The 21888-nt window shown below is 55.3% G+C and overlaps 1 protein-coding gene across 3 annotated transcripts in view; it reads left to right on the plus strand.

Moving 5' to 3' along the window:
* NFATC2 (nuclear factor of activated T cells 2) overlaps nt 1–21888 on the plus strand; it is a 103216-nt gene that overhangs the window by 61980 nt on the left and 19348 nt on the right. For all 3 annotated transcript variants that reach the window (XM_058679318.1, XM_058679317.1, XM_058679319.1), the window contains exons 7-9: nt 10074–10129; nt 10688–10814; nt 12249–12938. In XM_058679318.1, coding sequence (XP_058535301.1) covers nt 10074–10129; nt 10688–10814; nt 12249–12938 — 873 coding nt within the window. The remainder of the gene's footprint in view (nt 1–10073; nt 10130–10687; nt 10815–12248; nt 12939–21888) is intronic.

Below are 21888 nucleotides of genomic sequence, written 5' to 3' on the forward strand. Positions count from 1 at the left end.
TGTGCTCTGGCCTGTGCCGCGCTCGCATCCCAGCCGCTGCCTCTCCCTTGCTTCCCTGGCTGTGAGTGGCTCTGTCTTCTGTCCTCAGACACCCCGTACTCATGGCTGCCTTAAGCCTTCCCTGTGGCTGCTGCCCGTTGCTTCTCCTACCTTCTCTTGCTTTTTGAACTTTTTATTAAAACATAGTATGCGTATCAAGAAATGCACAAAAGTTTACCTGTCCACAAGCCTGCTTTTTGTTTACAAGACTGATGCCTCCTTGTCTTTTTAAGAAAGATTTAGTTTGTTTATTTGAAAGGCAGAGTTAGAGGGAAGTCTTCCATCTGCTGGTTCACTCCCCAACTGGCTGCAAGAGCCGAAGCTGTGAGCCCGGAGCTCCATGCAGGTCCTCTATGTGGATAATAGGGAGCCACGCACTTGGGCCACTTGCTGCTGCTTTCTCAGGCAGATTGGCAGGAAGCTGGAGCAGAAGCGGAACAGCAGGGCCCTAACTGGATGTCAAATGGGATGCTGACGTCACAGCCAGTGGCTTACCTCACCATACTGCAGTGCTGCTTCCCCCATCCTTCAGCTCTCTGATTTATTTAAAGAGCAACAGAGAAGGAGAAATCTTCCATCTGCTGGTTTGCTCCCCACAAATGGCCACAGTAACCAAGGCCGGGCCAGACTGAAACCAGTGGCCAGAGGCTCCACTGGAGTCTCCCACATGGTGCTAGGCACTTGAGCCATCCCCTGCTGTTTTGCGGGATTGGAAACAAAGTAGTCAGGACTCGGACTGGCTCTCTGACCTAGGATGTAGGTATCCCAAGCAGTGGCTTGGTTTGCTGTGCCGCAACACCAGCCCTTCCTTGCCTTTCAAGTCTCAGCTCAAAAGTCACTTCCTCCAGGGAGCCCTCCTAGACCATCTACATTTCTGAAGTTCCACCTTCCTTGCCACCCTGTGCCCTTCTGTCCCCTTGCCCTGCTCAGTTTGCTTGGTAGCCTTTAGCATTGCTGTAGTGATCTTGTCTGTGGGTCTTCTGGTCTCCGAGGCTAACTCTTCACTCTTTGAGAGCGGGGACTCCTGGCTGCTGTTGTAGCCTCAGCATCCAGACCTGCCTCTTGCACCCCGGGGGAGCTCATTTGTATGATGGGATGAATATAACCTCTCATTTAAAAAATTATTTTGGAAGAGTTTTGGAGAGAGAGGGAAGGACACAGAGAGATCTTTGATCCTCTGGTTCACTCCCTAGGTGGCTGCAGTGACCAGGGCTAGGCCAGGAGCTTCATTTGGGTCTGCCATGTGTGTGGCAGGGGCCCAAGCACTCGGACCAGGCGTCTTAGTATGCAGCTAACATTGGAAGCAGAGCAGCTGGGACATGAACTGATGCCCCCGCACAGTGCTGGCGTCGCAGGCAGCGGTTCTACCTGCTCTGCTACCATGCTGGCCCCTGCATGTTTTCTCTTTAGTTGTCACTGTGGTCCAGAGAGGCAGGTGGCGTTATTACACCCATCTCACAGTTGAGATAACTGAGACTTGAGGGTTAAATCGGGAGCCCCAAGTTACCCCACAGTTAGGGACAGAGCAGGAAGCCCAGCATTGATCATTGATTGTCACCTGCAAAATGGTTTCTCTACCCACGTCGCAGAGGGGGCAAACAGAACAAATAGAATCTTTCTTGTTTTGTCCTCCTTGGGCATTGCTGAAGAACCATTCCTGGGCTCCCTGAAATGTAAAAAATGTGTAACCTTGCAGGCAGGGTTCACATGGGAAGTCCAGGCTGTTCCCGGCTTCAGCTGGGAGCCCTGGCCCCTGTCCACCAGGCCTCAGGCGGAGTCGGGGGTCCCAGCAAAACATTGCAAAACAGGAAAAAATCTAAGGACACAAAAATAAAAGTGATGTGGCAGCGGAAACAGGGTTGCCATGGTACCGGGCGACTCGCCACGCCTGGGCGGGACCCAATGTTCTGGAAGGTTCCCCCACATGACACAGGGTTTTGGAATTTTTCGGCGGGTAAATCCTTCTGAGTGCAGGCCTCCCTGCACCCCCGGCCAAGTCGCTCCCTGGCTCTCGGTGTCCTGCGGGGGTGTAGGTTGGACTCCGGCCTGCCTGGGATTACTCAGCTTTGAAACTCAAATTGTTTGAGGAGAATTTTTGTTTTGTTTTGTTGGATGATTTTCTTGGCACAGCCCCATGGCAGAGCCTCCTGTCACCTGTCGGCAGATGGGTTTTTTAGAAAGGAGGCGTGGGCGGAGGAGGAGTTCCCTGGTTTCCACCGAGTCATCGTGTCCTGGCTTGTCACCTCGTTACTTGGAGGTTCCCAAAGGTGGTATTTTGAGCTTGGTTTAATAAATATAAATGTATATGCTTCAAGAGTGGCTTTTATTTTGGGGGCTAAGTTAGGATTTTTCCATGTGTTTAGTATCCTGGAGACATCGGGATTGTCTTGGAACAGATGCCACCTGCTCGCACCTGCTCGCACCTGCTGCTTTCCTTGGCTGTGCTCGAGCCCCGGGGTGGCAGCCCCTGAAAAACAATGGTTGTGCCCTGGAAAGCTCTGGACTGGGCTTCCCCGTGGGAAATGTCAGACTCCAGGCGGGGCAGGGCTGTGACTAAGGCCCCGCCGGCCTTTGCCCTTGGTGACTCATGTCCAGCTCCTTGCCCCCCGGGCTGCAGCCCACCCCTTACGCAGAGGTTGACCGGGACACAAAACCTTCCCTCCCCTCCCCTGGGACCTGAAGCCAGCCCTGCAGCCTGCTAGAAAAGATACTCTTGTTTGCAGACTTGGGTCCACAGAGAAGCCACAGAGGTTTTTGGGTGAACCTGGGTGTGAGTGTGTCCACCCCCAGCCTTTGCGTAGTTTCTGGTCAGAGGCCGGAGGGCTTGGTGATTCTCTTTTCGGGACTGTTGGCCCCTGCTGGTGTGTGAGCCATCAGGCGCACAGTGCGTGGGCACACAGGAGGTGTTCACAGGAGTCCAGTGGGCAGAGCCATGCTGGTCCTCATCTGCAAGGGCACCTCTGCCAAGTGCAGGTGGCTCTGCCCTCAGAGGTAACTGGGCACAGCAAACTCCTGGAGATGCCACCTGATGGAACTGGATGAGCTGTTTACCGTCTCCCCTTCCTCCATGTTACAGATGTGGGGATCTGAGTCACAGTGTGGTGGATAGATTTGCTTGAGGTGACAAAGCTTGGCAGTTGAGCCCCAAACCCCAGCTTCCTGCTTCCCGGGGTGACCAGCTGCCCATGAGGCAGGAACGGCGTGGAGGTGATGTTCAGCACTGAGCAGGGTCGTCCCTGGAGAGTGGAGATGTGGAGGTTGGCTTCTGCAGAAACTGGCCTTGCCCCAGCTGCCTCTTCCAGCCTGACCTGGCCCACGGTGCCTGGTGCTTCTGTGGTCATCCCTGAGTCCCTGCTGAGCAACTGCTCCATGCAGTGCCCTGCCAGACATGAGGGCCATGTGTCAGAGGGGGCTGCTGCCCTCAGGAGTGGGCAGCCTCACACGTGTTTATGAGCCAAACACTTTGAGGTGGGGGTGAAGCTGTGGAGACAGTGAATTCAAGGTGGGGTGGAAGCAAGCCAGGGGCTTGCAGTCCCTGAATGGCGAGCATAGGATGCCCAGCTCAACGTGCATCTGACAGTGAGATTTCCTTACTGTGATAAAATCCCAGGGGAGGATAGAAGGTTGCATGTACTCAGTGCAGGTGACGTCACTATTTCCTGAAATCCAGATTGAAGTGGATTTCTACTGTTTTTAATGGGTTAAATCTGGCTCTCCCTAAAGAGAGAGGTCAGAGAGGACTTCCCAGAGGAGGTGGCTTTGAGCAGAGCCTCATCCCCCATCCCCCTCAGGGGAAAAAGACTCTGTGGTCCTTGGGATGAACATTCCATGTTGAAGAATCCGTGCAGTGTCGAGGTGCTGGTGTGGAGGTGAGCCTGGAGCAGCTGAGGAAGTGAAAGCAGACACGCAAGCAGTGGTACATCCTGGGCACGGGCAGCATGGCGCCTGCCGAGGGGCTGCTGGCGCTGGGCCCTGCAGGGGCGGCGTGAGGGAGAGTTTGGGTTCACTCTCAAAGCAAGGGACGGGGCAGGGGTAACATGTTCTGGTGACCAGTATGAAGAATACAAGTAGGCCATGCAGCCAGGTAAGTGAGCCGAGCTCCAGGTGTTGGTGGGTAGGAGGGAAGGGCAGCAGCCAGGCAGCAGTAGGCCAGTGGGAGGAGGACCAGCCCCCCCCAGGTCACGGTCACTCTGGTGGCTCTGTGTTGGTGGAACCCTAAGGGGACAGTCCTACTCCCCAAATCTGCTGGACTCAGCAGACCTGGTTCCCAGGATGGCATGTTGTGTGCCGTAACAGCCAGGATGAGCAGTCCAAAATACCCGGAGCCAGTACTGTGGAGCCAAGCTCGCCCAGCCCGGCCTGGCCAGTGTCATGCCTGCCGGACTAACACAAGCTGACACTTTGGGTCTCGCCCTGGAATCTGAGACCCAGTGGTGGTTGCAGCCCCTGGAGGGTGGATGGGCGTTTCTCCCTTCATTCAGGCAGACCACCTAACCTGAGCCAGCTCCGCTGCTCCCCGGTGCAGGGTTCACCAGTGGCCCCCGAGAACAGCCGGCTGGAGCATGGGAGACTTCATTTGTACTTTTCCTTGGTTTATGCTAATTTTCATCTGAAATGCAGAGACAGAGGTGGAGGGAGATCTGCCCACAACAAAGGAGGTGGGTCAGGCTGAACTCGGAACTCGGTCCCCATGTGACGTGGCTGTCAGCTGCCGTCTCCTCAGGTGCACCTCTGCGGGAAGCTGGAGTGCAGTTAGAGGAGCCAGAACTCAAACCAGGCGCTCAGGTCTGCAGTGCTGGGGTCCCAAGCAGCATTTTAAACCTCTGTGCCAACTGCCTGCTCCAAGATTTTGTTTAAGAAAAGAAAGGAAACCCAGACAAGTGAAAGGCTCATGCGATTCTGCCCATCTCTCGGGGCGGTGGAGGAAACCACGAAAGTGTTGCCTCTTCCAGCCCCCCAGGAGAACCACAGGAGTGGCCCAGGGCACAGGACCCTGAAACTGACACTGCCATGGTCCAGACTGGCCTGATGGTGCCTGCTGTGTGCCCATGGGCCCGCGGAGGAGGGATGGCAGGACCCCACCCCTGCTCTCACCCCCCAGATCCCAAAGTCTGTGGTTGTTTTGATCCTGGATAGATGAAGTGGGGAAGGGTTGGCATGTGGCCTGCACACCTGTACACACATCCTTCTGTTTACTTTAAGCCATCCCAATTACTTCCAGTCCCGCCCTCAGTGTGAGGTTATGGCAGCAGGTGGTGTGCTGTACTGTTGAGGGAAAGTGGCAAGAAGAGTAGCTTGTACATGTGAGTGCTTTCTTGAACATTCGATTGAAATATATAGAGTACATACCAAGAAAGGAGTGTCAGTGTGTGGACACATGAGGTTTTGGCGTACGGATCACAGGCCTAGGCTAACACCCGAACTGAGAACGAGGCATGATTAGCACCTTACAGCTCTCACTGTTACCCATGTGGGAAAGGAGAGTATACTGTCATTTACATGGAATGGTTCAGTGATGCGATATTTGCAGCTGTAGACCCAAAAGACGACATCCACATGATCTTTATACTGTCTTGACTATCACCCATGGGGAACAAGCAAAAACTAACATCTGTCTTTTGGAGTCTGGCTTGCTTCGCTTAGCACAGTGACTTCCAGGTGCTTCCGTTTTCCTTGCTCATCCTTTTTTATGGCTGAGCAGTATTCCGTTTGGGATCATTCGGTCATCCCTGGCTGTGAGTTGCGGGGCCAGGGAGAGGGGGCCATCCTAGCCTGCACACATGCCCAGTCTGCCTTCTGCCATGATGGGGCCGTGTTCCCAGGAGGGAGCAGCTGCCACTGCAGGCAGCCCCATGTTCTGCCCTGCTCCACCAGCTGCTGTGCCCTCATTAGGAGTGGCCCGTGAATAAATCCCCCACTTGCCTACCCACGAATACCTTCTGGGTAATTTTATCTGCAGTGGGGAATTTGGTGCGATAAAACGGACCGAGAAGCTTTGCCTGCCCGCCCTCCTCCCCCACCCCCAGCCAGTGTGCCTCAGTCACGATGAAGGGCCCTTCTGGGTCCCTAGAGAAAGGCCACTGACGCCCTGGGGACTCCCAGTTCCCCAGGTGCTCGAGTGCCTTCTGAAATGGTGATGATGGGGCAGCCCTGTGGGCGGGGCCTGGTTCTGAGCATGACCCAGGCACAGCGCTGCTGGAACACTCAGCCCTGCCACTCCAGGACATCAGGAATACTAACTTTCCCGTGGTACCTGCAGGGTAAACTCAAGCATGTAGAAACTGTAGCTGCTTAAGGCCACCCGGCTGATGAACAGCTGTTCCCAAGGCTAAGAGAGCCCCAGCAGCCTTGAGGGGGTATGGTTCAGCAGACAGAATTAGTTTGTTTCCTCACTCATGTGCCCAGCAGGTGTGGGGCAGAAAGCAGAGGAGCCCAGGAAAGTGGCCTTGAGGTGTTTGGCAAACTGTTTGGTGTCCCGGGAGACCAGACCCCTGGAGTGTGCCTTTTGCATACCGTGGAAGAGCCACGAGGGCCTCTGTCGCCTGCTGCCCCTCTGCAGGCTGGCGTGATGGGTGCTGAACACAGACCCCACACAGACAGGCTGCATGTGCACAGCTGCCCTTTGCCCTCTGCCTGTGTGAGTGCCCCAGACAGAAGGCAGAGCCCTGGCTCTGGCCACGGCAGGTGTTGGTGTCTCATTGTCTGGAGGTCTTACATCTCCAAGTTAAGCTGGTGGTGAAAAAATCCATTTCTGAAAGTCCACAGAAACCAAGCCCAATGTCACCATTTCACTCAGCAGTGTGTCCCTTGATTGGTCCTCCCTCCCCACTGTCCCCGTCCAGATCTGCAGACAGGAAGTATGAGTGGTTGCACTCAAGAGATTTTAGTTTCTGGTTTTAAAATGTGTGTGTTTTAATAATTAGCATATGTGCCCGAAAGTGATGAACCAGGCGCTGTTTAGATGATCTGTCGCCGCTAGCTGCAAACATGATGCTGCCGGCAGGTGTTCCTGTTGACACCTGCGTGTGCCCCTGGTCTTAGGTGACCCTAAGTCAGCGTAGGAGGTAAGGTCAGCTGTCCATGATTGTCTCCCCATTGAGGTGCAAGGCACAGAGAGGTCTGCTGCCTGATTTGAGGTTACACAGCTGATTGGGACAACTTATAGCCAGGTCTGTCTGCTCCAAAGGTTTGGGTACAAGGGGATGAAACAGTAGGTGCTCTTGGGTGGAAAGAAAGATCAACTCTGCTGTGGAACTTGTTGGAGGAAGGGGGGGCCTTAGGGTGACAGTCAACAGGTGTTAGAAGGTCTGACCAAGCCCTGTTGTGACCAGGCATCCCTTGTACAGCATTGCCTCCCCTCCTTGGCCCAGGCCTGCGGAGCTGCAGAAGGCTTGGGTATGTATGGCCTGTGCTGCCCTACTGGGCATATCCGCTTCTGCCCTACTATGTGCATCCCCAGGCAGTGCTGCCTCGTGGGCCTGGTTTTTCTGGCTAGAGTTCTGAGGAAGTAAGGTGCATGGAATGAGGCCGTGGGCGGTGGAGTCAGGTGGCTGGGGCCCATCTCTGCCTCCCTGTTCCTTGCTGTGTGGCTTTGCTGGTGGGCTTTCTCATTAGATAGCTCACCTGTAAGATGGGGGCAAGGTCGGCCCTTACTGCTGGATCTTGAAAGGCTGAGGCAGGTCTCTGCCTGGGAGGGGCTGGCACGCAGTAAGGGCTGCATCAGTGCCCGGAGAGGTGAAGAGGGCCAGTGGACAGATTCTGCAGCATCTCGCAGTCTGTAGTGGAACCTGTAGGCTGCCCTGTTGCCGGAGAGGTGTGTGACTCATCCTGCCCACATGGGTCCTGCCTGTGCCTCGAAGGAGCCAGTGGACTGACCTTTGCTTAGCTACCTGGATGATACCTGTCCCTCCGGGGTGGCCTGTCCCTGGCCTCAAGGCTGTGGACTTCATAGCTGACCACTGGGTGTCTGTGTCCTTTCTTCCCCGGTTTCCCCACCTGACAGGGCTGGCTGGCTGATTGCTAAGGGTGCCCCAAGAGCTGGCGTGCCGGAAGTGTCTGGCTGTGGGTGGTGCAGCCTTACTGACAGCGCAGTCTCCCGCCTGAGGAGGGGGGAAGAGGTCTCCCTCATATCCTCCTTGGGTCCTTGGACCTGGGGTGAAGAGGCTCCCTTCCTGGGGAATCCTGGCCACCACAGTACCGCTTGGTGTTGTCTGGGTTTTGTCTGCCACTTACCACGTGGTCAGGGCTGAGAGCTGGGAAGGGGCTCAGGCAGTGGTGGTGTGCAGCCTACTGGCTGCTGGTCACCGTCCCACAGGCTCGCCCATTGCTTAGGAGTTAGTGAAAGTGGTCCATCCCCTTCTGAGGAGGGATGCACAACCATGTGACAGAATTCGGGCCGGCCAGCAACTGGCTAGAGAAGGCCCCTGTCAATCAGCGGTCACCATGGTTACCCCAGCGTTTCCTTCCTTTCTTTCAGCCTTCCGGCATGGAGCCCAGGTGACTGGCTATGAATGGAAATGAACTTTGTGATGGGGACCCCGAGCCTGGGGACATAGGTGTCTGTGGGATGATCCAGAAAGGATCATCCCCCTTACCCTGACCCCAAGATCTGTCCAGAGCCTCACAGGCTGAAAGAATCCAGGTCAGGGTGACCTCAGGGCGAACTGAGCCTGGCCTCGTGTCCACGTCTTTATGCTTGGTTTCTTGGGAGTCTCTGGCCTTTGCTGTGGGCCCTTCAGAGCCATGGGAGCTACCGCCACTGGATGTTCATTCGGCCTCTGCTGTGCGCTGGGCGGCAGACGCGGTCACACCCCAACCTGCCCACAGTACCCCCAATGTGCTGAGACTCGGGGGCATTCTACCCCTGCCTGTGCCCCTCTGCTGCCAGCTCCTGCCCTGAGTCGTTTCAGGATTCACATCTGCTAGAACCGTGAGGCAGAGCCTGTGCAGCTGCAGTTGGATAAACAGAGCTGTCAGCATGGGGGCTGTGGAGGCAGTGTTAACTCTGCAGCAAATGCAAGGCTGCATTCATTGTAACATTGCCCTTTTGTAGGGCTAGGAGTGTCCTCAGAGCGGGCCTGAAGAGCCAAGGTTGGTGGCGTTGGAATCTGAGCTAGAGCAGTAGACTCCAGGGTGGTGAGAGGTGCTGGGGCGCAGCCCACCTCGCGTGACATGCTCACACCATCCCGAAGTCCTGACAAGGCCTGCAGTCCAGAAAGCCACTTGCCTTTGACTCAGCAGTTTCCACATGCTTGTGAGCGGGAAGAATCATGCCCTTCTCATAAAGCTGTTCCACCAGGCACCCTGGAGATCCTGGTGGAAATGATGCGTTTCAACCCAGAGCAACCCAGTGGCCGATGTAGGTGGTCAGCAAGGAGGCGTATTATGTGCAAATGCTGAGTTTGGTTTGGCTGGTGCTCTTGGAAGTGCAGCTGGGAGGCCGTGCTCTGTTCTCAGGCAGGAGAGCTTAGCATGGAGCCGGCAGTTCCTGCTGCCTGCACTGCCGTCTGTCATGGGAGGTCCCTATCGCCTGTTGTCGGAAGGTGGGGGCCTTGGCTGTTGCTGCGCTCCGTGTACGGTGACTTGGGAGCTGGGTCATTGGGCTCCCCGTGTCCCTCTCAGCCACCTGTATTCTCACAATGGAGAAGGCACATCTGGGTCAGGCAGAGCCAGAAATGAACACCCTATGACACTCCTGGATGCTCAGGACCTTTGGCACATAGTCTTAGATGAGTGAGAGTTTTTTTTTTTTTAATTTTTGTGAAATAATGACAGCATGGGCCATGCAAGCCAGTGGGGAACTATGGAAGATCATGGGTGACTGTCTGCATTTTTCTTCAGTTTCCTCCTGTCCACACCACGCTCTCTGGAAAAGGGGCCATTCCTATGTGAAAGGGTACGCTTGAGCCAGCTGTGCTTGCTGGATGGCTGGCAGGCTTACAGTCCCTGGACCAGGAGCAGGAGGGCGGGGACTTCTGTTTGCGCTCTGCTTTCTCATGCCTCCTAAAGAGTCCATCGTCCTCTTGTTTTTCCAGATGGACAGCAAGTGTGGGAGATGGAGGCGACCGTGGATAAGGACAAGAGCCAGCCTGTAAGCAAGTGGCCAAGCTGACCTGCAGCCAGCTCAGACCCCGAGCCAGCCAGTTCCTCCCCTTCCCCTCCTCCTCCCCTCCCACCCCTCACCTGCTCTCCCTTCTATTCACTCCCCTCACCCCTCACTCCTCACCCCTGCTCTTTCCCTCTGCCTTTCTCCCTCCCCATCCCCTCCCCCATTCACTTCACTTTCCCTTTCTCTCTGCCCCTCTCCCAATCCTTTCCTTCTTTCCTTCATCACAGTGACCCCTCAACCTGCCCGCCACCCATAATCGGGACCTGACAGGTCACAGTGTCCCTCCACCCCACTTGGGTTTGGGACCTGATGGGTGAGCGATCCACAGTGGACTGCTCAGTCACGTAGCAGTTTCTGGAGTGCCAGGCCCTCTGATTATACCTGGGACAGCTCAGTGCGCTCTCAGTGCGGAAGGACATGCCCCTCCCTGGCAGCTTGCCAGGACTCCTCCCGTTAGGAGCGCAGTCTGTGTGCGCTGAGGCTCTGCTTGCACATCTAGGTGTGGTTGCAGTCAAGTTCATGACCCCTGCTTCCTTCCAGAACATGCTTTTTGTCGAGATCCCCGAGTATCGGAACAAGCACATCCGCACCTCTGTAAAGGTGAACTTCTACGTCATCAATGGCAAGAGGAAACGGAGCCAGCCTCAGCACTTTACCTACCACCCAGGTGAGGCACGCTCTCAGTCGGCCCCTTGCTGTTGGGTGAGCAGCACCGGGGCGTGGGGCTTGGGACACCTGAGGTCTGCCCCAGCGGGGCGGCTGTGGACAGGTGACCCCACCTCTCTGAGCTTCAATGCCCTCATCTGTCAGATGGTGCCTTCCTTGTCCTAGTTAGGGAAATCAAATGCATATAAAAGACTTAGCACATCTTCTGGAAAGCTGGTGTCAGTGCTGTTGGTCGATGAAGGCTGTCATTATTTTGCTTTGGGAACAGGTCACAAACACCAGTGTGTAGCAGCAAGCTGCCATGGAGACAGCACCTGTCCTCTCTTAGATTTTCTTCTGCCTGGGCTAGCAGGAGCACCCAAAGCCCTGTACTTCCACGAGCAATGGGTGCCACGTACTCCTCTATTCAGAAAACGTTTGTGTGTTAGGCCGTGTTCCAGGGCCAGAGTCGTCCAACCCCGCAGTGAGCTAAGCATGAGTTATGTGTGCTCCCGTGTTGCTGGCCCATGCTGGAGCACCAGCACCATACTGGGCTGGGATGAGGGCTGCAGAGGGGAGGGATGGCAGGGGCAGCTGTGGCTGCCAATCAAAGATACTGCTTCAAGCTGTCCCTTGGGAGGCAGGCTGTCCCTGTCCAGCGCTAAAAACCTGGGACTCGAGCCTGGCCCTCACTGCCATGTTGATTCCATCCTCTGACAGTTGTACTTGGAGCCATGGCTGGCTGGAAGTACTGAACCCAGGGGACAGCGTGGTGGGCATGGCCATAGCTGGTATGGGTACCCACTGCACAGCTGCCCCTGGCTAAGTGTGTGTATCTACTGTGGGGGGTGTGTCTGCCTCTGCCTGTAACAGAGAAGGAAATTGAGGCATGGGCCGCCCCTGCACCCTAACCAAGGAGGTCGCTGTTTGATTATTCTTTGGCCTGGGCAGGGTCCAAGAGTCACTTGGGTTCTGTTGGGTTCTGTTCTGGGCTCAGCAGTAAGCAGAGCAGGCTGAAAACTTCACGTGGAGGGTCTGACAGTGTGTGCGTGGTGGAGAGAAAGGGGATTCTAGGTCCTGAATCAAGTCCCAGACATGCTCAATGTCATGTGTCTTATCTTGTCGTCCGTGGCAACGCATGATATGAAGGAAAGGAAACTGCCAGCCAAGGAAGCCAGGGTGAGGTGATCTGAGGTCACAGGCCTGCTCCTGAGCCCCTGCTGGGGAGCCCGCTTAGCCATGCCCCCGGGCCACACCAGCTCTGCCCGCTCCAGCCACCTCTCCAGTGCTGGAGAAGCTAGCAGTTGAAAGTTTGGGTTTCTGATCTAAAACACTGACCCAGGCTGTTTCTGCCCCACCCCCAGAGCCATGCTCTCAACCAACCCTCTGCCAATCCTCCTGCATGTGTCCACGCTCACTGCCACGTGTGTGCCCATTTGCTTTTCTCTCCCTGCAGTCCCAGCCATCAAGACAGAGCCCACGGATGAGTACGACCCCACTCTGCTCTGCAGCCCCGCCCATGGAGGCCTGGGAAGCCAGCCATACTACCCGCAGCACCCCATGGTGGCTGAGTCCCCCTCGTGCCTGGTGACCACCATGGCTCCCTGCCAGCAGTTCCGCTCGGGGCTCTCGTCTCCCGATGCCCGCTACCAACAGCAGAACCCCGCAGCCGTCCTCTACCAGCGGAGCAAGAGTCTGAGCCCCAGCCTGCTGGGCTACCAGCAGCCGGCCCTCATGGCCACGCCCCTGTCCCTCGCGGACACCCACCGCTCTGTGCTGGTGCACGCTGGCTCGCAGGGCCAGGGCTCGACCCTGCTGCACCCATCTCCCACCAACCAGCAGGCCTCGCCCGTGATCCACTACTCGCCCACCAACCAACAGCTACGCTGCGGGAGCCACCAAGAGTTCCAGCACATCATGTACTGCGAGAATTTTGCACCCGGCCCCACCAGGCCTGGCCCACCCCCTGTCAGTCAAGGTCAGAGGCTGAGCCCGGGCTCCTACCCCACGGTCATCCAGCAGCAGAATGCCACAGGTCCAAGAGCTGCCAAAAATGGACCCCCAGTCAGTGACCCAAAGGAAGTCTTACCTGCAGGAGTGACAATTAAACAGGAGCAGAACCTGGACCAGACCTACCTGGATGACGGTGAGTTTTCTGTTCTGGACCAGGAAGAATGGGGCCTTGGGGAAGGTCTCTGTGTGACCCACATGGCCTTCCTGACCTGTCCAAGCCTCAGCATCCCATTTTTAACTTAGCACAAGATGAACTGGAATGTCATGCAAGGGTGTTTCCCAGTGAGAACCTTTGGGGGATGGGGTGGTTGGGTAACAGCTGTAACAAGCAAGGACAACTCTGGCCCTAGGAGCGTCCCCTGGGTTGTGAACTCAGTCCCTTTAACTACTTCCACTCCCTAGCTAGTGGCCAGATCTAAGGCTGGGGACAGGCCCAGAAAGGAAGGAAAGCAAAAAACTGAGTTCCCTATGTCCTGGTGGAGAGAAGTTCCGTCCTTAGTGCTCTTGTGGAGGGCAGGGGAGAGGAAGCAGAGCACTCCCCAAGGAGGGGCTTGGGCAGTGGGAATAGGGGCTGGTGACCAGGCAGCCAGGCAGCCAGCAGTGCTGGCCACGTGCTGCTCGACAGCGCACATGGAGAGGGCAGAGGTTGGCTTCACCAGGGTGGGCCCAGTGGAACATGCAAGAGGACCTTTGTGTGGTTCCATAGATGCCCCAGTTTGTTGGCAGGTGGGGGCCTGACCTGAGGGTGGTCTTGTTGGCATAGCTGGGATGTGACCTTGACTCGCGTCATGCTGACCAGGCTGAGCTGGCACCAGCCAGGGATAGCGGAGACACAGAGCGTGGGGCGTGCTCCCTTGGGGACTCCACGGAAGATGTGAGAACTGTGCAAGAAGGAAGCCCTGTGGCCGCTCGCCCAGACTCCTGTCCTGAGCGCTGCAGGTGGCGGCAAGCACCTGACCCACAAGTTGGACTCAGAAAGCTTAGGCTGTTGAAGCATGGCATGTTTTCGAATTAGCGGTGTTCAGTGGTACCCCCAAACCTCAGTTGCTTGGGAACACTAACTCTCGGGCATCCAGATAAGGAGTAGGAACTCAGAACACAGAGTTCTGTAGTCATGGGAGGTGGGTGGGTTGCTACCTTTTCTGACACTTGAGTGACAGGAAGAACCTTTGGTATACTATCTGGATGAGCCAGGTTATCTGGGGCTCTGTGGCTTCTAGAAGTTTCCACACCTTATCTCTTGTAAAATGATCCACCGATCTATCGAAAACCTCCCCTGAACTCGGCAGGTGGAGATCTCCAGGGCCCCTTCCTGTAGGCTAATACCACCCAGGTGCCTCCCCAGGCCAACCTCAAGGTCCTGCTCCTGAATGATTGATAATCCGATCCCAGATAACCAAGTGCAGTTAGGGCCCCTTGTTCCATATTAGATTTGCCTCTGCCTGCGTGCATGGAGCAGGGCTAAGATGCGGTACAGGTGCCTGTTCTCAGGGCGGTTGATCTGCAGTGTTTGCATGGTGCCTAGCAGTGTGGGCAGATGACAGATCTGTCTGTTGCAAGGATGGTTGTGTTATAGTTGAACTGCTTTATAAATAAGTGGAGGCCCAGGTTGTTACCAGCAATGCCTGGTGGTTCTTTCCTCAGCTTAGTGTAGAAATAAAAAGCCGGGAATCTGTTGCAGACAGGAAAGTTTATTTGCGAAGGGTCCAGGTGAGCAGGGAAGGGAGAGGAAGGGGAGAGGACCTCCGGAGAGAAAGCCAGGAGGTGGGAGCCTCTCCTGGGGAGGGAGGGAGAGAACCAAAGGTCTGAGGAAGGGTCTTGGGATTTTAAGCATTCCCTGACCCCTTCTTGTTGGGCGGGGAACCTATAGGTAAGATGTTCCCCATGGGTGGTCTCATAATTAGTTAGGAAATGGGTGGGCAATGCTGGTGCCACCCACCTGACGGTGTGGCCAAGACCTCAGCAGGCCTGGGTGGTCTCAGGTCACTTCCCAGTGGTCTCTAAGCTGGCAGGACTGCTCCCTCTCCCTAGTCCCCCATGAGCACCTCACGGTGTCTCTGTGAACCCAAGTGGGCTCCAGCCACAGTGCTGTTTGCTGTCTTTTAATAAAGTTACAGAGAATGGCTAGGTGTGCAGGACTTTGTGAATGCTGGTGGCATCTGCATCATGGTCACAGCAATTCCTGGCAGTCCTGTCCCCTGCTGGCTCTTGGCGGATGGAGCATGGCACCGTTCCTGCTGCTGGAGGGACCCTCAAAAGGTTCTGGTTGACCAAGCATACTTGTGGTGCTGTGCACATTGTTTGCTTTTTGCTGAGACTGCAGCCCTGCAGGACATTGGGTGACTGAGGAGGTGGGCCTGGAACCTGCCTACCTGCCCCCTGCGGCAGAGGGACCTATGGGGGCTGCAGTTCTGGATTCTAGCACAGCCCTGTCCCACCTGTCCCTCATGGGCTGCTCGGGTCCAGGGGCCCCTGGGATTAGTCTTGAGATTTTTGGAAGCGCGGGCAAGAACTTGGTCACTGTGCCAGTCGACTCTGGCTGTGAAAGGCAGCGGAATAGCTGGGTGTTTGGCTGCAGCAGGAAGAGGGCAGTGACCCACCTGGGAGGTGACCAAGCCCCTTCCCTGAGACGCCGTTGGTGTTTGGTAACCTTTCACCAGACCTGGCAGTGACCCAGAGGGTCTTGACTGAGATCTCATTGGGCTCCCTCTCTGTAGCACCTGCTTCCTGGTCTCTGGGCAGAATGTGTGATGTTCCAGGGCACAGTGCTCCCAGTTGTGTTGCTTGGGTGCTTTCTTATAGTTCTTTGTTCCTGTGGCCCTCCTACTGTTCTCTGCACTTGATCCCCTGTCTCTTGTTCCATTAGGTGGTATCAGGAGTCACCAACCCCTCCCAGCAGTGGATCCTGTGGCTGCGCTCTTCCTCCCCTCCCCCAAGCCCTGGCCATCCTAACCCTTTCCCTTTGTCCCTGACTCCTCTGTCCTGGACTCCCCATCCTTCTCACAGCCAAACATTTTGCTGGCTGCCTGCTCTGTGCCAGGCACTACCCTGGGACTTGGAAACACCAGTGACCAAGTCCACAGAAAGCCTTGCTGTCATGGGTTCTTGTTGGTGAAGGGGTAGATGCTAGCAGAGCAGGTGATAGGCTGGTGAGCTCAATTCTGACAGCAGTGAGAGCCACGAGGGAAATGACCCTGTTAGGAGCTGGAGGGTGGCAGGATGGGGGTGGTGGTGGCCCCTCAAGACCCAGCAGGTAGAGGGAGCCTCAACCAGGGGGCCTGGGGCACAGGGAGCAGTAGGGAGTGGCGGTTCCAAGGTGCCCCACTTCCCAGCAGCAGTGCTGGGCCGGAAAGTAGTCCAGATGGAAGGAGGCAAATGAGTTCTTCTGATGGTCTCAGGACCATGAAAGGTTTCTCTCACTACAGACAAGAGGCTGCTGTGAAGACCGGAATGTTCTAGAGGGATGGCGTGGGTTTCAACATGGGCGCCTCACTGATCCCTCCATGCTGAGGTTGCCTGTGATGCGACCAGCATGTGAAGGCTGCAGTGTAGGTGTGACCACTTCCACTGCATGCAGTGACGGGCCGAGCAGGCTGTGCAGAGGCCGGGGAAAGTGGACTCTGAGGAGACTTTCACTAGGTGTCAGGGACTTCATGGGGACCCCGGGTTCAGAGGTTCCTGGGCCACCTCACCACCAAATCCACCACAGATTGCAGGGGAGTGAGCTTGCCTCCACCCTCAGGCTAGACAGGAGGCTGCAGGGCAGGGGGCGTGGCTTGCAACTCAGGAACTTCTTGACCCCGTCATTCCGGAAACGTGCAGGGACAGGATGTGGTCTGAATGATGGCTGGAGGCCCTGATGGGGCTTGCAGGGACAGCAGATGCTGTGCGCGGGTGTGCATGCGTGTTTGCCTGTGAGGTGAGAGCTGGTGCAGGGTTGCTGTTCTCTGTTCTGTAGAAGGTATCTAAATGTTATTTCTTGAATTGCCTTGGGTGAGTCCTCCCTCCCTCTCTCTCTCTCTCTCCATGTAATGAAATCTGGGCACATTCAAGATCCAGAGTGTACTCAGTGTGGGAATGGCTTTGAAGGTATGTGGGCAAGTGGAATCAAAAGAGAAGTGTCCTTTGGTGCAAAAGTTTTAAAATCCATGCGTATCATTTTTACAGCATGCATTTTCTGTGAAATTTTCAGACTTTTTTTTTAACGCATGATTCTCCAAAATGCCTATGTTCCAGAACAAATTTCTGCTTGAATTCCATTTTATGCGTACTTTCCGAAGTGCCCTCATGTAGGGCAAGTGGGATACCCGCATGGCTCACGACAGAATCTTGTCCCCCGAAGTCCTGGCTCATGTCCCTCTGTCCCTCCCAGGAAGGCAGAACCTGCCAGTCTGCTGTGTTGTCCGCAGAGGTCACACAGGACCACTACCAGGGCCACTCAGACTGTATAGTGCACCCACTGCAGGGTGCTGCTGAGTCTCCCTAGTTTTCTGTGCGCGGGGTCTTATGGTTGGGGGGCGCATCCTGCCCGCTTTCCAACCATGTTTCTGCTGATGAGCCTGGGGCTGTGTCCAGTCTTGGGGAATTGCATGTTTCTTTGCTGCCCATGGGACACATTTCTGCCGAGTACCTGTGTACAGAGCCTGCCCACACATTTCGCGGAGTGGTCATACCAGTTCAGACTGCTGTGAGGCAGCGTGGGATATCAGAGGCCATTTTCGGGCTCATTGCCTTCTGTCTGTGACCTGCCCAGGAGTGAGGTTTGTGTCTTAGCTGCCCTCAGTAGCAGACCCGAAGGGAGAGGGAGCAAGAGGTTGGGGGTGGCCTGCTCCCACCTTTGCTTGGGGTGTTTGTACCTGCAAACACCCCTTCCACTCCAGTGCTCACAAATCGCTCTGACTGCATCAGTATTTGACCTTGGCATTGCCAGCAGAGGACCTCTGGCCCATATACAGCCATCTGGATTACAATAGCCCTGTCCACAGCCAACTTTCTTGGGGTACTTCTTCCCCCCTTGGTCTCAGCCTTAGCTTTGCTACCTCCACACTCTGTGCCTTTCTGTTCATGGGAATGTTAGAGAGAGAGAGAGATAATATAAAAAAGACCCTGGAGAAGGAACTTTGCAGCTGGCAGGTATTGTCTATGTTGGGGCATGGATGGTCCCAAGTTTGACTTGACACCTAAAGGCTGGGCAGCAGGGGGTAACTTCCTCTGCCCAGGCAGGGTCCCTCAGATGTCCTGGGGGAAGCTGACTGTGTCACCTCCACGTGAAAGTTTCTGGGGAGGTGGCTCCCTTGGGTGACCAAGTGGCTGACACAATCAACTGATTCAGACAAGCATGGGGCAGTGGTCTGCTCCCAGGCATTTTCTTGTCCCTGTTTCATTTAAATTATTCCCTCACCTCCTCCCCACTCCTCAGTATTACCCCCAACATTCCCCCATCTGACCTAAGATGCTGCCTGTGCGAGTTAGCCTCACCCTTGGCTGTGTGGCCTTGGGCAGCTCAGTGGATGCACCAACAGGCAACTGTGCACCTGTTGGTGTGCCCTTGTTTCCCCGGCTGTGAGATGGAGGTGATCAGAGCGACCCTCTCCTCTGCCTGTGCCCACAATGGAGTTGGTGCATGCCAGGTGCTCTGTACATGGCACGCGGAGCACCGCCCCCAGTCGATATTCATAGCAGTTCTGGTTTGTTTAGGAATTTGATTGCCGTGACTTCCTCTAGGATGTGGTGCAGATTTTTTCAGGCAGGTTTTCCTAGGAGGTTCAGCTGTGTGGTCTCGAAAGAGGGATTCCTGCTGTTTCAAGTCCAGCATCTTCCCATGTGGTCAAACCCCAGGGTGTGCCCGAGGCTCGCTCCTGCAGCCCTATTTTGGGCTTCCTGGGTATGGATCCGTGCACCAAGATCCTACCCTGACTGTGAGCTCTGCTGTGGCCCTGCTGTGGGGACCCTGGACCAGTGGACCACCTTGTGCCAAGCTGGGTCATTGGCAGAAGGACCAAGGATGCATGGGACGGCTGGTTAACCAGAGGCTCATGTTACCCAGCGTGCGGGGGCAGACAAAGGCAGTACCATCAGAGGCAGCCTTCCTGGGCCAAGGAAGCGAGGAGGCATGGAACAGGAATGGGCTCTGACACTGGCCTCGCTTTGTTCAGCAAATCAGGATCTGTCATGGGGGCGGCACAGTGCCCATGGCAGGCAGGCCTCTGACAAAGCGGCTCCTGTCTGGGGAAGCGTGCAAGGGCCTGGCCACCACCCATGAGCCTGGCTGCTGTGTGGACTCCCATGGGCTGGGCTTCCGGGTGCTAACAGTTGGCAGGGGGCAGGGCACAGGAGTTCTCCGTTTTAATGAGAACCAGACCTGGTCACTGCCTGGTGTGATCACCCAGAAGCTCTGCACAACTGGAGAGGCCAGTGCAGGTGTTGTGTGGGGTTCCAGTGTGATGGGCCAGAAACCCCTGGCACCCATCAACACTGATCAATTCACACGGCTGACTGTAGTGGTCACCAACTAAAGCCCCTGAATTCTTTCTATCATTCATTCAAAATTATATTTAAAATGTGCTTTGTATGGGCACTGTGTTCCTACAAGTTCCTGGAAATTGTGTATCAGTTTTCGTTCCATTGTTTCATGAAGTTCCTGAAGCTTCTTCATCGGTTTGGGAGGAGGGAAGAAAGACGATATGAAAAGATATCCAGAAAAATACTGTGCCCGTTTCTGCTCCACCCTCTGATCCTAGTTTTTCTGGAGATTTCAAGAACATTGCTTCCCAGGCTTTTTCTTTGTATTGCTGTCTTATTTATTTATTTATTCAAAAATGTTGGCAACAAGCTAAGGTAGTGCTCTAGCTGGCGGGGGCGTGTGGTGTAGGCGTTACCTGTACTGTCCTCACTGGACGTTCAGTGGACAGTAGCGCAACCCCAAGGATGGTTCCAAGGAGCCATTTTAGACAGTTGTTTCCTGGTGACCACGCCTCTGACAGGTCGGTGCAGTAAGTGCACTGTGTGCCGATTGTTGTGTCAAGCCCTCAGCATGGCCGGGGGATGCTGAGGGGTGGGGCTTATTCAGCCCCTCCCGACTGGGGCAGCCACGTTGACCCAGGGAGAGCACTGTTGGAGTTTCCTTCTGTAACCCCAAAGAGGTGCGGACTCCATCGTCCTCCCCCTTAGCCACGAGCTGACTTCCTTCAGTTACAGCTTCCTGGGGTTAACTTAGGAACAAAAATATTAAGTGGAAAATTCCAGAAATAAGCAAGTTGGTAAGCTTTGGGATGTGTGCTGAACAGCTGTGGCCCTCCTGGCAATTTGCATCATTTCTTCTTCTGAGTGCGCCTGCTGTGTCTGCTACCCACTTGTTCATCGCTCAGTGGCAGTCTCAGCTGCCAGGTTGACTGCCCGGCATCACAGTGCTTGTGTTTATGGGACCGTTATTTTACTTTGCAACGGCCGCAAGATGCAAGCCTAGGAAGGCTAGCAATTGGAATGTAACAGAGAGGGTTCTTTCAGGTGCTTCTGCTATGTGGAAAGGGGAGAGTTTGTTGGAGGTGTATACCTGTAGGGGGCAGCAGAGTACCCATGGGACTCTGTACGGCCCACAGGTCTAGGTATCCACCGGCAGTCTTGGAATATGTGGGGAAACTACTAAATATATTGTCCCCCGCTCCTTTCTTCTACGAAAAGGAGCAAGGTATGCACACATCCCTCCTCTACCCAAAGCTAAGGGCAGCCTGGGGTCTCTGGCTGTGATGGCCTGCAGATGGCTTTGTACACCTGTTGTGTGGCACATGGGGCTGGTTCTTGGCATTGGGATTGCCTGTGCACAGAACTCATCTTGCTTCTGGGTTGTCCTGCTTGGCTTTCCGCCTGGCTGTGTCACTTGGGCTAATGGTGGCCACTCTCAAAGCTGTGGAGGGATGAAATGGGGAGCATCTTGGAAAACACTTCCCTGGTCTCTGGCGTGTATGGTCAGTGTTCCGTGGTAAATGTGTGCATGTTTGGATCGGCATTGCCAGTACTAGGCCAGGCAGGAGGGCCCTGGCTCAGCCTGCATTCTTACCATCCCATCAGGCCCCCTCTCAGTATTTCAGTAGAGGATAGCGTCTTGTTAGAAAATCCCAAAGTCCATTGCACTGTACTTGCCCGCAGGTGAGCCCACAAAATTTGCAAGAGCTGCTGTTGCCAGACCTGTCGCTGAGCTCATGGCAGGTGGGTGAGCATCACACAGGTGTCTGTCCGCAGCAGGTCCATCTAAGAGACTCAGGTGTCCAGTGGGACTGCTTAGCATTAGTGCTGTTCTTGCCTGGGGCCCGGCGTGTGTGCTTTGAACTTGAGGCTTAAGTAAGAGGCAGCCGGCCTTCCAGCGGACCCTAGAGCCTCTGCGTAGCAGATGTTCGCTAAAGAATGCGCCTTGCATGAGGAGGTCAGAAGCCACCAAACCACAAGAAAGTCCCTTCCCAGACTCGCTGTCCACTCAGCCAGCGTTCCAGAGCTGCAGCTGACCCAAAGCTCCAATGAAGAGAGCCAAGAGAGACGCCATCCCGTGGCCTTTGGCAGCCTTGCAGCCCAGCACTTGTGCAGTGGGTTATACCTCCTGGGGAAGGCATTGCCTTGCGGTGGGAAGCAGACGTTGTGCTCATGGAGTGAGCTGCCCAGGGCAGTGAGGTTTGTGGGGAGGCTGGAAGCTGTCAGCTCTGTGCTTTTGTTCTCACTGGAGCGTGGCACACAGGTGCTTGGACCCATGCTTGGCTCATTTCAAGATGCCGCAACTGATGCAGGGCCACAGCCCAGGAAAACCCAGGGGCTTCAAACGTGTAATGCTCATGTGTAATTACTCAGGTTTGCACATAGATTCCCAGTGTCAGGTCTGACTCTTGTCTGTGTCTGTAGGAAAACAGAGACAACAGCGTAGGTGTTTGCAGTTGGCATTGGCTGAGGAGCAAGTAATCACTTACTATAAATTAGATTTTCTCGATGCTTTCTGCTCACTCCCTCCTATCAGTAAGCCCATTTTGGACAAATGGCAAAACCTTGTTCTCCGAGGAAACACACATGTACATGCATGTGCATTGCATACACAGGCACAT

This window comes from Ochotona princeps, chromosome 22, assembly GCF_030435755.1.
Source record: "Ochotona princeps isolate mOchPri1 chromosome 22, mOchPri1.hap1, whole genome shotgun sequence".
Lineage (NCBI taxonomy): Eukaryota > Metazoa > Chordata > Mammalia > Lagomorpha > Ochotonidae > Ochotona > Ochotona princeps.